Below are 14,648 nucleotides of genomic sequence, written 5' to 3' on the forward strand. Positions count from 1 at the left end.
CAGCGTCTCTCATGTCGTCATTTGCTGCTTGAGTTTCTACATACATAAAATCTCTTTGAGGTGTTGTGTGTTTCAGAAAATGTTTTTTTCCTTATCTCTACAGCTGCTTTACATCAAAGCACATAATCAGACAGTGGGAAAGTTTTTAACATGCTGTGCAGAATGTAAAGACCTCCCAAAACTCTAGACCGACAGTCATCAACTGGATTTGTCTAAGGGCCAGTATTTTTCCAGGCAGACACTGTGGGGGCCGAACGTCCAAATTCTGTACTTACGTGGGCACCTGATTGTTTTAAAATGTGGGAGAAAACTTGGAAAGATCTTTAGACCTTCAACTAAGCCCCGCCCCTTTGCGATAGTCTGCCAAGCTGTTATAATCATTAAAAAGCAACAGCAGCATGTGTATACATTCAGTAGGCTATATCTTCAGTAGTTGTGTTAGCTGGTTAACCTTACACTTTTCAGGGTTTGAGTGTGGAGTTCCACAAACTGTCAGTACTAAGTCCTAAACTGTTTGTTCTGTATATAAATGACATCTAAATTATCAGGAATATTAAAATGTGTTTTATTTGCAGACAACACCTTTGTTTTTTTTTGTTTGTGGAAAAACTTGAAACAAAAAAATTATAGTTAAATTTGAACAAAACCAAACTTATCTTGTTTGGTAATTGTAAAATGAACACACAGTACAAGTTGTCATAGACAATGTTAATACAGAGCGTAAATGAAAACTTATGGGTGTGATATTAGACCTCAAAATCTGTTGGAAACTCCATATAAAATATGTCCGAGCAAAGTTGGCAAGAAGCATTGCAGTTCTGGGAAAAACAAGATTCGCTCTGGATCATAACGCATTGCACACACACTCTATTGTTCACTTGTATTACTTTATTTGAATTACTGTGTGGAGGTAAGGCTGTCACCTACATTAGCACCCAACGATCATTATGCACAGGTACTACAAAAAAGAGCCATAAGGATAGTAAACAGTGTTGGCTATCAGGAACATACTAACAGTTTGTTTTTAAGTCACATGCATTGAAATTCATGGATCTGGTTAAATGTACAAAGCAAGAAACAATCTACCTCCTGGCAAAATACAAAAACTGTTCTGGGAAAGAAGTCAGGGTTATAACTTGAGAGGAAAATTTAATCTGAAGCAATGTTGTGCTCGCACAACCTTCAAACTGTGCATCTATTTGTGGTGTGCATTTGTGGAAAGGACAGGAGGAAGAAATCAAATAAAGTAGAAATATGGGACAGTTTAAAAAGATGTTCAAAACAAGAACTCTTGAAAATTACAGAATTAAGGAAGTGGAATGTAAAGCAGGCTAATGGTGATGTTGACTGAATGTGTATATATAAAAGAGCACGAACAGAGTAAGTAAGTAAATTTATTTATATAGCACTTGTCACAGAGAGGACTTACAAAGTGCTTCACAAGATAAAATACAAAAAATACAATAACAGAAACAATGCAAAATACACAAAAACAACAGCGCTGGATCCTGAAATTAACAGGGAGCCAGTGCAGGGATGCCAGGACTGGAGTAATGTGAGTGAACTTATGAGATCTGGACAGAAGCCTGGCGGCAGCGTTCTGGACCAGCTGGAGGCGCTCTAATGAAGTTTTATTTAGACAGGTGAAAAGAGAATTACAGTAATCCAGACGTGAGGAAATAAAAGCATGGATGATCATTTCTAGCTCGGAATAAGTTAACATGGATCTGAGTTTGGAAATGTTTTTGAGGTGGAAAAAGCAGGAGCGAGTGACAGTTTTGATGTGGTCATTGAAGAGCATGACCTGATCAAATGTGACCCCAAGGTTTCTCAATTTGGGGCGCACATTTGCACTGAGGGACCCTAAGCAGCTGGCCACTTTAGACGCTGAGGCGTCAGGTGCAATCATTAAAATCTCAGTTTTAGCTGCGTTCAACTGAAGGGAGTTAGCAGACATCCAGTCCTTAATTACATTCATACAATCGTACAGTGAGTCAATTCCATCAGTCCTATCAGGGTTAAAAGGAAAATATAACTGGAGGTCATCTGCATACATATGGTATGAGATACCTTCAAAATTTCTGATGACATCTCTGAGAGGGAGCATGTATAGCGTAAAGAGGATAGGCCCAAGCACTGAACCCTGGGGCACCCCGCAAGAAAGGGGGGTAAACTCTGATTTATGAGGGCCAACAGCCACAGAAAAGGATCGATCAGACAGATAGGATTTAAACCAATGAAGGGTGGTCCCTGAGATTCCTACCCTGTCCCTCAGCCTGTCTAAAAGGATGTGGTGATCAACTTTGTCAAAGGCTGCACTGAGATCAAGCAGAACCAGGATAGTGGATTTACCGACATCGGAGGCCATCATGATGTCATTGGAGACCCTGAGAAGAGCAGTTTCTGTGGAATGTAACTGACGATAACCGGACTGAAATTTATCTAAGATATTGTAACTGTTCAACGCTGTCACTAACTGGTTTGCAACTGCTTTTTCTAGGATCTTAGATACAAAGGGCAGCTTGGAAATGGGCCGGTAGTTACTAAGAACATCGGGGTCCAGATTGGGCTTTTTGAGAAGCGGCTGAACAACCGCTTGCTTGAAATGGGACGGGACACGACCAGAAACCAGTGAGCTATTGATTATGGAGAGCAGAGATGGACCAATAGTGCTGAAAACATTTTTCAGCAAAGTTGTGGGCAGGATATCCAGCGGACTAGAAGAGATCTTCATAGTGCACACAAGATCTGCTAAGTCTTGTAAGGAGACAGGTGAGAAATTGTCAATAATTGACTGTTGTTTGGGAGGATCAGGAAGGGAGGAGGAGGAGGGTGTTATACTGGCCTTGACACTGGCAACCTTATTCACAAAATACATTAAAAAATTGCTACAGTCCTCATCAAAGGACACAGGTAGAGCAGGCGGTTGCGCACCAGTAATGCTGCTTATAGTGTCAAAAATGACCCTGGGATTTCTCTTGTTGGAGATGATGAGATTTTTAAAATAAGAGGCTCTGGCTACTCTAACAACAGAACTGAATTCAGCTAACAGTTCTTTAAAATAAAGACGATGTACATGAAGCTTGCTTGATTTCCACAAGCGCTCAGCTCTCCGACATTTACGACGAAGGCAGCGGATGTCGTCGTTCAGCCAGGGAGTGGGATTAGCTGCGGGGATAGTTCTGAACTGAAGAGCTGTAAAAAACCTGAGTTTTCACTGAATGGTGTGGCTGCAGCAAGGCATCAAATTTCCATGTTTGGCCATGGTTTCTAACTCCAGTGTACAGTGTCAAGTCTGCCACTGTGGCTATTTCACACATTTTGCCATAAACAGGAAGTTGTAACCTTAGCAGACATCATCCGATCTGCTCCAAACTTCTTATCCTTGATTCCCTCATTGATTGCCTCAGGACATCTCCATCCCAGAATTGAGTTATAGTCATGGCACCACCTACTGGCAACAGGAAATGACACGTTATACTTTGACACAGAGGTGTGGACTCGATACATGACTTGGACTCAAGTCACAAATTTGACAACTTTAGACTCTACTTGCCAAATTCAAAAACACTGGCATCTTGACTTGGACTTTAACACCAATGACTTGTGACCTCACTTGGACTTCAGCCTTTTGACTCTCTCCGCTCTCTGCAGACCAACAAGCCTTTCAAACTTTTTAGTTTTTACTTCAATATTTTCTGCGAGTTCTCTCTTCAACCAGCAGGAAGTATTTATATATAAACAATTATTCATTTGTTAGAAGTTGGAATTGTTTTGTTTGTGAGAAGCCCTTTCTTCACCTCCACAGAGACACTTTAAATCTCTACAGAGCTGCTCTGGTAGAATCCAAAAAGCCTGAGGGGTTTTTCTTCCCTCTTTCTTGCCTTCCTTGGAAACTGGTTTTTATCCGGTCTGCCCCACTGCACACCTGGACCAATGAGACTGCCACCTGAGAGATCAATTACCTTTTATGGACATCGTGAGGAATCCCACAAACGTTAATAAAACCAGTGTGGGTTTGGCTTGTGGTGCTGCATTCACTGCGCACAACTGGGGCAGAGACATTCCTGCAAGACTTCCTGACAGACACACCCAACACTCACCTGACCAGGTAAGAAGCAGCGTTTGAATGTGAAATATCTCAAAACTAAATGTTACAGTCCAGAGTTTGAGTTATCCTGGAAATCTTTAAATCAGCAGATCAGTTTTCAGCCCTTTGAAATGAAGACAAACAGTCTGACCTTATGCACAGAACATGTGATGTCCTGTAAAGTTATTTATTGTTGTTTTACGTAAAGATTGAACTTTCTGTCAGAAACTACTGAATTTTTCTGGATTAAAACATTGACACTATCAGCACACCAACGGGTGTAGCTCTCTCAAAGAGTTACCTGTAATCTGAATGAGATCAGCATGTCCGGGTTAAAAACTATCTGACAACATCTCTGCAAGTAGGAGGATGTCGGCTCTCAATCACTGTTTCCCACCAGCTGAACCTGCAGTTTTTCTAAATAATACTTAAATCTTACTGTTCCAAAGTTCTTGAGGAAAAATTCTTAAATTCAGTTTTTAGGTATTTACAGCCACAACAGGCATCTGATCAAGGATGAAATGTTAATTTCTCCATTAATAGTTTTAGGAACAGAGTGTGGTCCTTAATAAATAAAAGTTGAGTTGTCAAAATATTCTATAGTGCAGAAGAAGAGGATTGCAATGGATGAATCCCCATCTGTCACTAATAAAGTGCTAGGGCTGCTATATGTGGTGATTGATAGAGAGCCCTCTGTTGGGCGTTAGTATACTGTGATGTTGCTGAGTACTGCTGAACTTCCTGTTCTAATACAAGTTATACTTGTAAAGAACTAACGCTAAATTAAAGCAGCAAGCATCAATGATTGGACCCTCACACCTTCACATACCTTGGGGGTACTGGTTGGAAGCCAGCTGATGCGCCTGTTCATTTCAGTGAAGGTCGAGTCTGTACATAAGAGAGAGATGATAGTTCTGAGTGTGGGTGCTGGAATGGACCTGTTGCACATTTTGTAGCACTTTCTGTGTCCACTATGTGGCGCTGGAGCACATATTTGTTATGTGTCATGTTGCAGATGTAGACCACACTGTTTAAATGACATGTAAATCGAATGATTATTGTCAGACAGGCTTACTTCCTGTTGCCAGTACGTGGCACAGTGACTAGGACACCTATTTAGCATGTTGATGTCGTCACGCCTGGAGTCTATCAAATGTGAAATTTGAGGCATATGGGCTTTTGTACACTCAAGTTACAACAACTTCCTGTTTCAGGGCAAATAATGCGTTCACATGGCAACGGGGTTGCCTCATCAAGGTCTTAAAGCTTACCTGACTATATTTAGGTGGATCTGTCATGTCATGTCATTTCCTGTTGCCAGTAGGTGGCGCTGTAACAATCACTCCATTTCAGCATCTAGATGTCATGAGGCTGGGACTTTTATTGAGCATAACAAATTTTAAGAGGATTGGACAATGTCTGCTCAAGTTACAACAACTTCCTGTTTTATGGCAGAATGTGCAAAATGGCTGCCATGCCAGAGCAACATTGTTTGACGAAAACTCACAATTTTCACTAGGAAACATCATCAAGGTCCTGAGGCTTTTCAAGACAAAATTTAAGGTGGATTTGGTCGACTTGTTAAGAGCAGCACATTGAAGTATCAGACGTCATTCCCTGTTGACAGTTGGTGGCGTTATAACTACTTATTAGAATGTAGATGTCTTTAGGCCAGGGCTCTTAACAAATATGTGATGTTTTAGGCAGACTGGACGATGTAGAGTGGAGTTACAAACCATTTCCTGTTTGATGGCAAGACAGGGAAATTGGACCTGTCGCCACAGTTACACAGTTCAATGAAAACTCAACCTTAACTTTTTATGTCAAAGGTCTTCACATGGTACAGACAACATTTGATATCAAACGGATTAAATCTCTAGGAGGAGTTTGTTAAAGCATAAATCCTGCTCGTCCTGTTGACTTCCTGTTGGGTTTAGGGTAAAACTTTTTTTCTATGTCCGTACATGATACATGTTCGTACACGTAGATGAACCGTACCGCGGGGGGGTTTATTAGTTTGTTTCTTTTATCGCTGCAAGGACCTCATCACTGACATGGATAATGTTCAAATCCAAGGGTGGGGAGGGGTGTCATCCTGGCAGGGCCCTCATGACTTTGCTGACAGTAACACGCTGAGGGGTACTATGTCTCACATGTTCTTATATCCAACTGCATTATGCTGTTCAGGGGAAGAAGGTGTTCTACCTTGTTGGTTGGCATATTCCACACTAAATTCTTCCAGTCAAGGTGGGCAATATGTGGCACTTCAGCCTAACAACCTCTTCATCATGCTCCATTGCAATGTAAGGACAGGTCCAGGACATCTTGGGCGTGGAAGCTGTAAATATGGCTCAAGAACCATTAAATTGTTCCAGAGTTCTTGGGGAAATTCCTTAACTTTGTTTGTAAGATATTCACAACCACCGCAGGGATCTGATCAAGGGTGAAGGAGACACTTGTAATCCTTTCAAATCTTTTTTTCTCCATAAAAACTCTTTCAGTGTGGTCAAGAATTAATACAAATAATAAAGTTGTATTTGAATAGGAACTCTGCAGTTCACTTTATCCTGAAGCCCGACAGAGGGCGCCGTACAACCAAATAGCAGCTATGACACTTGAAAAGGGCACAAAGTGACCTGCACATAGCTTTGCTAGAGCATTTTCAACATTTCCACTTCATTCAGTGAGCTGGTTATAAAAATAACATTTTGTTAAACAAAAGCAGAGTTTTGAATCTGTGTTAAAACTCAAGCATCATATTGGCACATTTCATGTGTTTAACTGTTGCAACTCATAATGTAATAACTTAAATGTAGTAACAGCTCATAATGTAATAACTTATATGTAATAAAAGTTCATAATGTAATAACGGCTCATAATGTAATAACTTAAATGTAGTAACAGCTCATAATGTAATAACTTATATGTAATAAAAGTTCATAATGTAATAACGGCTCATAATGTAATAACTTAAATGTAGTAACAGCTCATAATGTAATAACTTATATGTAATAAAAGTTCATAATGTAATAACGGCTCATAATGTAATAACTTAAATGTAGTAACAGCTCATAATGTAATAACTTAAATGTAATAAAAGTTCATAATGTAATAACAGCTCATAATGTAATAACTTATATGTAATAAAAGTTCATAATGTAATAATGGCTCATATTGTGAGAAAACTGCTGCATTATCATCATTTGTACATCTTAAAGGTGCAAATAAAGCAAACGGCATTGGTTTCAGCGCATTAGTAAACTAAATTAGTGAAACCAAGAATTATTTAATCGTAATTGCATTCTCACATTTTATTATGTAAGATGTAGTCTGAGTGGATGGAAGTTCGCTGCATAGATCAGCCTCTCATTGGGCGGAACGAGCCACCCGCTGAAGTCCCGCCCTACCACATCTGGTTGTCATAGTCGACAAACGTCCTTTACTAACTTTTGCGGTGTTTGATCTTGCGGGGATGTAGCCATTTTTCTGCCATGGTTCGCGTGCTGTAGGCGATATTTTTGTGGGCGTGTTACACCAAAACCTGTTTCCCCCTGGCAATATTTTTGCAAGCGCACCGTTGCTGTGGCACCGCCCAGAACGATTGTGATTGGTTGAAAGAAACAAAAAAAAGCCGGGGCGTTTTTTTCTCCAATCTTAAAGTGAGAGTCGGCGCAGCCAGACCTTTCTTTTCTTGAGAAAGGTCTGGTGAGCGAGACTATGTAAGATGTATAAAGTTCAGCCACTAGGTGGCGCCCGTGTTGGGTATTTTGGGCCTTTGAGAATGCCATGCTCACTTCCACTGTCTGATTGTTGCAGGTAAGCAGTTGGTGGAAGGTTTAGACTGCTGCATAAGTATTAGTAGGTTATACACAGTGGCTGGATGCAATAGTGGCCTTGCGTCCAATATCAGGCAGCTCTTCAGCCAAAATGTCAGGTGGATTACAGCCTGGATCGTGACTAAACATATATCCTTTGGATGGGTCCATATTAAAGACATTGATTGGAAGAAGTAAAGTTTTCTTTTCTTTTAAAAGAATCCCATTCACTCGTTAAGCTTTGATCTGAGCGAACACTGGCACACTCACTGACAAATGGAGCCCCCTGGACTTGATGTTTGTTGGCAACTATAATTTATGGTTATGTATTATTTATGCATATTGTTTAGTTAAATTTATTTGGACTTGTGTTTTTACTTGGGTGTCCTGACAGGTTGTGTTTACATTTTAAGAACTTTTAAGCTGGTTCATTGTTATTACATGGTTGTAAAACGCTCTTCTCATTCTTGCACAAGTTCTAAAATAAAGTAAATTGAATGAATATGTTACGCTGCTATCATGTATTTAACATAAGTAGTAGGAAAACAATGCTTATTAAAAGTCTTTATTAAATTGGCATTAAGACAAACAATAAAATAACAGCAACATTTCGACTGGAAGGTCTTCACTAGGTTGTATGGAGGGAGAGAGTGTTCACTTACTTATTTGAAAAGACCAATCTTAACTGTGTTTTCATTGTAGAAGTTATTGTGTCCTGCATTTATTGTAGCAATAGTAAACAAAGGAAATGCTCTTTTACACTACATGAACTACAGTCCCCTCCTTCTTCCCTAATGCACCCTCTTCTCCAGCCGGCTTCTGAGTTGGTTACTGTCGCGCCACCTATGTACAAATCATAGTCAAACACAAACACAGACCTCTGCCCTTAAGTGCATTCTCGTTGTCAGTGTGTGCAGTTTTGACCTTTACAGTCTATCATGGACTTGACCTATGGGGGATGATGCGTTCAACAATTAGGCTTCTCTTCCTGTTTATGTGGCCCGCTGCGTATTGGGGGCAGAGGTATATGGCACGGCAAGTTGGCAATTACTGTCTGTCAGCAGGCCATTACATCCTGCTGACAGACAGACAGACACAGAGGTGAAAGCATTTCCCTCCAGCCCTGCAGGAATGGCAGAAGTAAAAATGATGATAATGCAACACTTTATCACATTATGAGCGCCGCCAGTAAGGCTCATAATGTAATAGGTTATTACATTATTACATTATGCACAAAGCTGTTATTACATTATAAGCTCATGATTTTATTACATTATGAGTTGCTACAATGACTATCACAGAAACAGAGGTTACTAAAAACAAAAAAGTGTTAATGTTTTTAAGAGGTGTTATGAGAGAAAAATTAATGGCAAGTTTATTCATCTAAATGTTTCAGACATGGATGACGAAGTCGCTGCCCTCGTTGTTGACAACGGCTCCGGCATGTGCAAAGCTGGTTTCGCTGGAGACGATGCCCCCCGTGCTGTCTTCCCCTCCATCGTCGGTCGCCCCAGACACCAGGTACCAACACCAGCATGAACGCCTTTTATTTCGCATCACTTATAAAATCTAGCAACCAGGTAAACAAGATGCAACAAGTGACTGTAAAGGTGTGACTGTGTGTGTGCAGGGTGTGATGGTGGGAATGGGACAGAAGGACAGCTACGTGGGAGACGAGGCCCAGAGCAAGAGAGGCATCCTGACCCTGAAGTACCCCATCGAGCACGGCATCGTCACCAACTGGGACGACATGGAGAAGGTCAAGATGTTTACATGGTGTACTAGAGTAGAAGTACAATCGAGTAAAAGCACCTCAGTTGTGCACCTCAAAACTGTACCTTGCACCACAGAAAATATCCCAAAGTAAAAAGCTGCCACCAGCCAGACTTGGATTGTTCTTCATGTATTTGACTACCAGTCCTAAAGCTACTGCCATTACTGTCAAACTAACGAGCTGTCCTGTCCTGCAGATCTGGCATCACACCTTCTACAACGAGCTCCGTGTTGCACCTGAGGAGCATCCAGTCCTGCTGACTGAGGCTCCACTCAACCCCAAGGCCAACAGGGAGAAGATGACACAGGTGTGTTCACGCTTTGTTCACAATCAGCTGAGACTCTCAACATATTCTGAAACTCATACTGAAGAACAAGCTACAGGGTTTATGTTTGGTCTCCAGTTGTCTGGGCTTCCACAGTGACACCTGTTGTCTTTTCTCATTGGTCCAGATCATGTTCGAGACCTTCAACACTCCTGCCATGTATGTGGCCATCCAGGCCGTCCTGTCACTGTACGCCTCCGGTCGTACCACAGGTGGGAACTCAAACATGTCTGAAACATCTTGCAGCATTGAATTTGAGGGTTCCTGCTGAAATGTTGGGGTATTCATTCAGCTGTCTGTTCTCCTAGTCTGTGCATCGTCTAGTGGCCATTAGAGGAACTGCAGTCGAACACCTTTCAGTGTTGAATCGTGACGTCTGCTGATCAGAATGACATCAGAAAAGCGTTTTTCCTTTTGTAATCTGGTATTTTTTGTCTTCCAGGTATTGTGATGGACTCTGGTGATGGTGTCAGCCACACTGTGCCCATCTATGAGGGATACGCTCTGCCTCACGCCATCCTCCGTCTGGATCTGGCTGGCAGAGATTTGACTGACTATCTGATGAAGATCCTCACTGAGAGAGGCTACAGCTTCACCACCACTGGTACGATTTTTACTCCTAAACTGGTACAGGCCAGAATTATAATCTGGATCTTGTTTTAGTCCATTTTGTAACTCAAATATTTCCACTCTTGAACTCCAGCCGAGCGTGAGATTGTGCGTGACATCAAGGAGAAGCTCAGCTACGTGGCTCTGGACTTTGAGCAGGAGATGGGTACGGCAGCTTCCTCTTCCGCTCTGGAGAAGAGCTACGAGCTTCCTGACGGACAGGTCATCACCATCGGCAACGAGAGGTTCCGCTGCCCTGAGGCGCTCTTCCAGCCTTCATTCCTTGGTGGGTAATGAGTGTTAACACTGACTGTATCTCTAGACAAACACTGGTGCTGTGGAAACTCCACCCTGTATCACAGTTTCGACGGGTTTCTAAAAGGGATAATATCAGAATGCATTCTGGTCATGCCTCCTCGCTTTGATGTTGCTTCCCAGAGTTCTTGATCAATCCATTGGATGATCTAGGCCATGTTTACATGAAAACGATCCACTGAAAACAGAATCGTTTCTCATTTTCGTTTTGAAAAAAGTTCTGCATGTAGGCACAACATTTTGATAACAATTGCTGTGCACACGGATCCGCAAAAATGACCAAAAACACTGCAGTATACATGCCAGGCCAGTAGTTGGCGGTGTGACGCTTATGCTTCCTTCTACGGAGCGGCGATGTACAAACAAACAAAATGGCAACCGCACGAACGTTTGTCTGGACGGACGACGAGGTGGAGTTGCTCCAGTAAATCGATGGGGAAGCGTTGATAAATTCATCAGGGTGAGCAGCACAGACAGAGCTCAGGAGTCCACCACTGTTGTTGTGATGGTCGACTTTCTCGCACATGCCTAGTGACTGATACCGTAATGAGCACGTGCGAAAAGTCTCTGTTTTCAGAGGAACTGCATATTGCAAGTTTCTATGACAACAGAGACGGTGCTGTTTCCACAAAATTGCACTCTGGAACCCGTTTTCAAAACGTTGCATTTTCAGGCACCCAAAACGCTGCTGTCAGGGTCCCATTGAACAGCAGCCAAATCTCTCTTGATTTGAATGTGAATCTTTTAAATGTTGTCTCGGCCTGAAGACTCAAATTTTTGGATTAGTTGCTCTTTTAATGATTTTATCCAGAGTTTCTGAGTTGTTCCCAGTAAGTGAATGATCTCTGCTGCCATCAGGGTGTCATCACAGTTGTTTGTTGCTTCAGAGCTGTTTTGGTCACTTAAACTATCATTCTGTCTGTGTGTTCAGGTATGGAGTCTTGTGGCATCCATGAGACGACCTTCAACAGCATCATGAAGTGCGACGTGGACATCCGAAAGGACCTGTATGCCAACACTGTGCTGTCTGGTGGCACCACCATGTACCCCGGCATCGCTGACCGCATGCAGAAGGAGATCACCTCCCTCGCCCCAGCCACCATGAAAATCAAGGTAGTTATATTTTTCATGCAGGTTAATGAAGGATGACTTAAATCATGTCAGCAAAGGCTCCAGTAGAGAAAGAGTAGGTGCTGTATAACCCCTGACTTGGTCTTTGAAGGCTCTACTGCCCCCCAGTGGACAAACCTGGTCATTAGTTTTCTAGAGGATCTGATTTATGTTCTGCAGAGAACCAACATTTAGAAACAATCAGTTTAATGTCACATTATCAGCTAAACTTTTCAGAACTCTCTCCTGTCTACTTATAGTACTAGTATTAATTCTTTAACTTTTACAATTATTTGAAAGGTAACCTGGACGAATGCTGGAAAGGGTAACCCGTAGGAAAGCTGATAACGATGACAAACTGTGATTCGAGGCTCTAGCTATTGTAGCTACATAAATGTGAACTTGACGCAGCTATGAGCCTTTTGCTCCAGTTAGCAGAGGGCCTAACTATTCACAGCTTTTCTCCATCTCAAGCACTTTGCCAATACTGACTCGTGTTTTATTTTGTTTATTGTCAGACTCTCTTCTAGACTCTCTTTTTGATATTTTTTCACTGCAGGATCCTCTGCCATTGAATCAGCCTTTCACTGAGATAATGTCCAAGGGCATTTGCATTTGTAGAACAACACACTCTCTAAAATGACGTGTGCTTGGAGAGAATCTCTCATCACAGGCTAGATTTTATAAAGCCTAAAAACAGAGCCAAGAGGAGGTGCACAACTCTAGTTTTCTCTCAGTCACTTGCAATACAATATGCTCATGTTATTATGGAGACTTTTGTCCTGTGATGCCAAAAACAAACTGCCTTCCCCAGCATTAAAGGTTGTGTCCCAGTTTCCGTATTACATTCAATCTAAGCAAGTTGAGTTTGTCGTGTGTCAGTGATAGACACAATGTACTATGTTTAAACATGTCCAGTATTTTTAGATGAAACTGGTCACATCTTTATAAAACTCAACATTCAAAACAAAAACACTGAATGACAGGCTTTTGCTGTTCATGTTGAGCATCACTGCTTCCTGTCTTACCTGTTTTTCTCCTTTCACCTCCAGATCATCGCTCCCCCAGAGAGGAAGTACTCCGTCTGGATCGGCGGCTCCATCCTGGCCTCCCTCTCCACCTTCCAGCAGATGTGGATCAGCAAGCAGGAGTATGACGAGTCCGGCCCCTCCATCGTCCACCGCAAGTGCTTCTAGAAAGCTGCTCCTCTGCCCCAGCTGATCCATCCAACTAGAACAGTCTCTGGTTTATTTTGCATGAACAGACTAAAAGATAAACACAACAAAAAAATGAATTGTTTTAATTTAAATGTCTCAGCTCGGCAGATCCACAGCAACTCTCTGAACCTCCTCCAAACACACGTTCCTCTGACTCTGCTCACAGCTTTCTCTCCTTCTGGTGATTAACTACTGATGGTCAAAGAAAACAAACAGTATTATCACTGAACATCTTTTTCTACCTGTGTCTGTCTACCTCTTCAACAATCCAGTGCATCAATATTTGGCTTTTCTCCTCATCTGTTCTGTTGATTGGACTCTGTAAGAGTCGAGCTGTATCAATACTCCACAGGAGTGTTTACTTATCAATAAAGTGCCAACATTTGATGTTTACAGCGTCTCTCATGTCGTCATTTGCTGCTTGAGTTTCTACATATATAAAATCTCTTTGAGGTGTTCTGTGTGTTTCAGAAAATGTTTTTTTCCTTATCTCTACAGCTGCTTTACATCACAGCACATAATCACAGACAGTGGAGATGATTTAACATGCTGTGCAGACTCTAGAGACCTCTGAGGTAAATTTGTGATTTGATTTTGGGCAATATAAGTAAACAAAATGGCAACCAAAACCAATCACCAGTTCCTCAAAACTCTAGAACAGGGGCCATCAACTAGATTTGTCTAAAGGCCAGAATTTTTCCAAGCAGACACTGTGGGGGCCGAACTAGGAGCAAATTTGGAAAGATATGTAATTGGCCAGGGGGTCTGGGGGTTCTCATACACCACCTGCACTAGTCTAGATTTAGTGCAGCAGATAATTGCATATTTCACAAGTATCGTTCAAATTGTGACACAAGCAAGAAATTTGGCACAAATACTCTTCTAGGTCCACTCTTTTGAAAAAGGGCGCTGGCCACTCAAAAATTCAAAATGGCCGCCATTTTTCAAGATGGCTTCCAGGTGTTGTACCAATATGTCCTATACATATATATGTAATTGTTATGGAATAAATTCATTTGGGTCTAAACTGCTTTATGGGTCTCACATTTCATTATTGTAAGTGTTGTTTTTGTCATCACTGATATATGACATGTTTTAGCAATGATGGTGTGCAAGATGGCCGCTGTAAAATTATTGCAATGATATCTATGGATGGATCTATGGATGGATCTATACATAAGTTTTTGGGGTTGTAAATTCCAAAAAACCTATTAGTTTTCTTGTCAGAGAACAATTTAGTAGGTGGAGAAAAGCTTAGTGTAATAGAGTGAATGTCAATGCACAACCAGGGCACAATGGTGACATCACTGTGGAACTCAGCATGGGGCTCAGTGTCAGCTAGTTGTTGACTAATAGTGATAGTCTAAATTAACTTAGTGTCCCAAATGCTGTC

At 41.6% G+C, this 14,648-nt stretch overlaps 1 protein-coding gene across 1 annotated transcript; it reads left to right on the forward strand.

The window, feature by feature from the left end:
* The first annotated feature begins 4,004 nt into the window (after nt 1–4,004).
* LOC144464316 (actin, cytoplasmic 1-like) lies at nt 4,005–13,648 on the forward strand. Its single transcript, XM_078171045.1, has 9 exons — nt 4,005–4,111; nt 9,302–9,426; nt 9,536–9,664; nt 9,876–9,986; nt 10,132–10,216; nt 10,447–10,608; nt 10,708–10,899; nt 11,860–12,041; nt 13,091–13,648. The coding sequence occupies exons 2-9, from the start codon at nt 9,304–9,306 to the stop codon at nt 13,232–13,234; spliced, it is 1,128 nt and encodes a 375-aa protein (XP_078027171.1). The 5' UTR covers nt 4,005–4,111; nt 9,302–9,303; the 3' UTR covers nt 13,235–13,648.
* Nucleotides 13,649–14,648: the final 1,000 nt, after the last annotated feature.

This window comes from Epinephelus lanceolatus, chromosome 9 (assembly GCF_041903045.1).
Source record: "Epinephelus lanceolatus isolate andai-2023 chromosome 9, ASM4190304v1, whole genome shotgun sequence".
In the NCBI taxonomy this organism is placed as follows: Eukaryota; Metazoa; Chordata; class Actinopteri; order Perciformes; family Serranidae; genus Epinephelus; species Epinephelus lanceolatus.

What these genes read in the sequence shown, in the direction of transcription:
- LOC144464316 (XM_078171045.1), top strand. Translation starts at nt 9,304, where the DNA reads ATGGATGACGAAGTCGCTGCCCTCGTTGTTGACAACGGCTCCGGCATG. An exon ending in TCGGTCGCCCCAGACACCAG is followed by an intron (nt 9,427 to 9,535) that starts GTACCAACACCA and finishes GTGTGTGTGCAG; the next exon opens with GGTGTGATGGTGGGAATGGG. An exon ending in CTACAGCTTCACCACCACTG is followed by an intron (nt 10,609 to 10,707) that starts GTACGATTTTTA and finishes CTTGAACTCCAG; the next exon opens with CCGAGCGTGAGATTGTGCGT.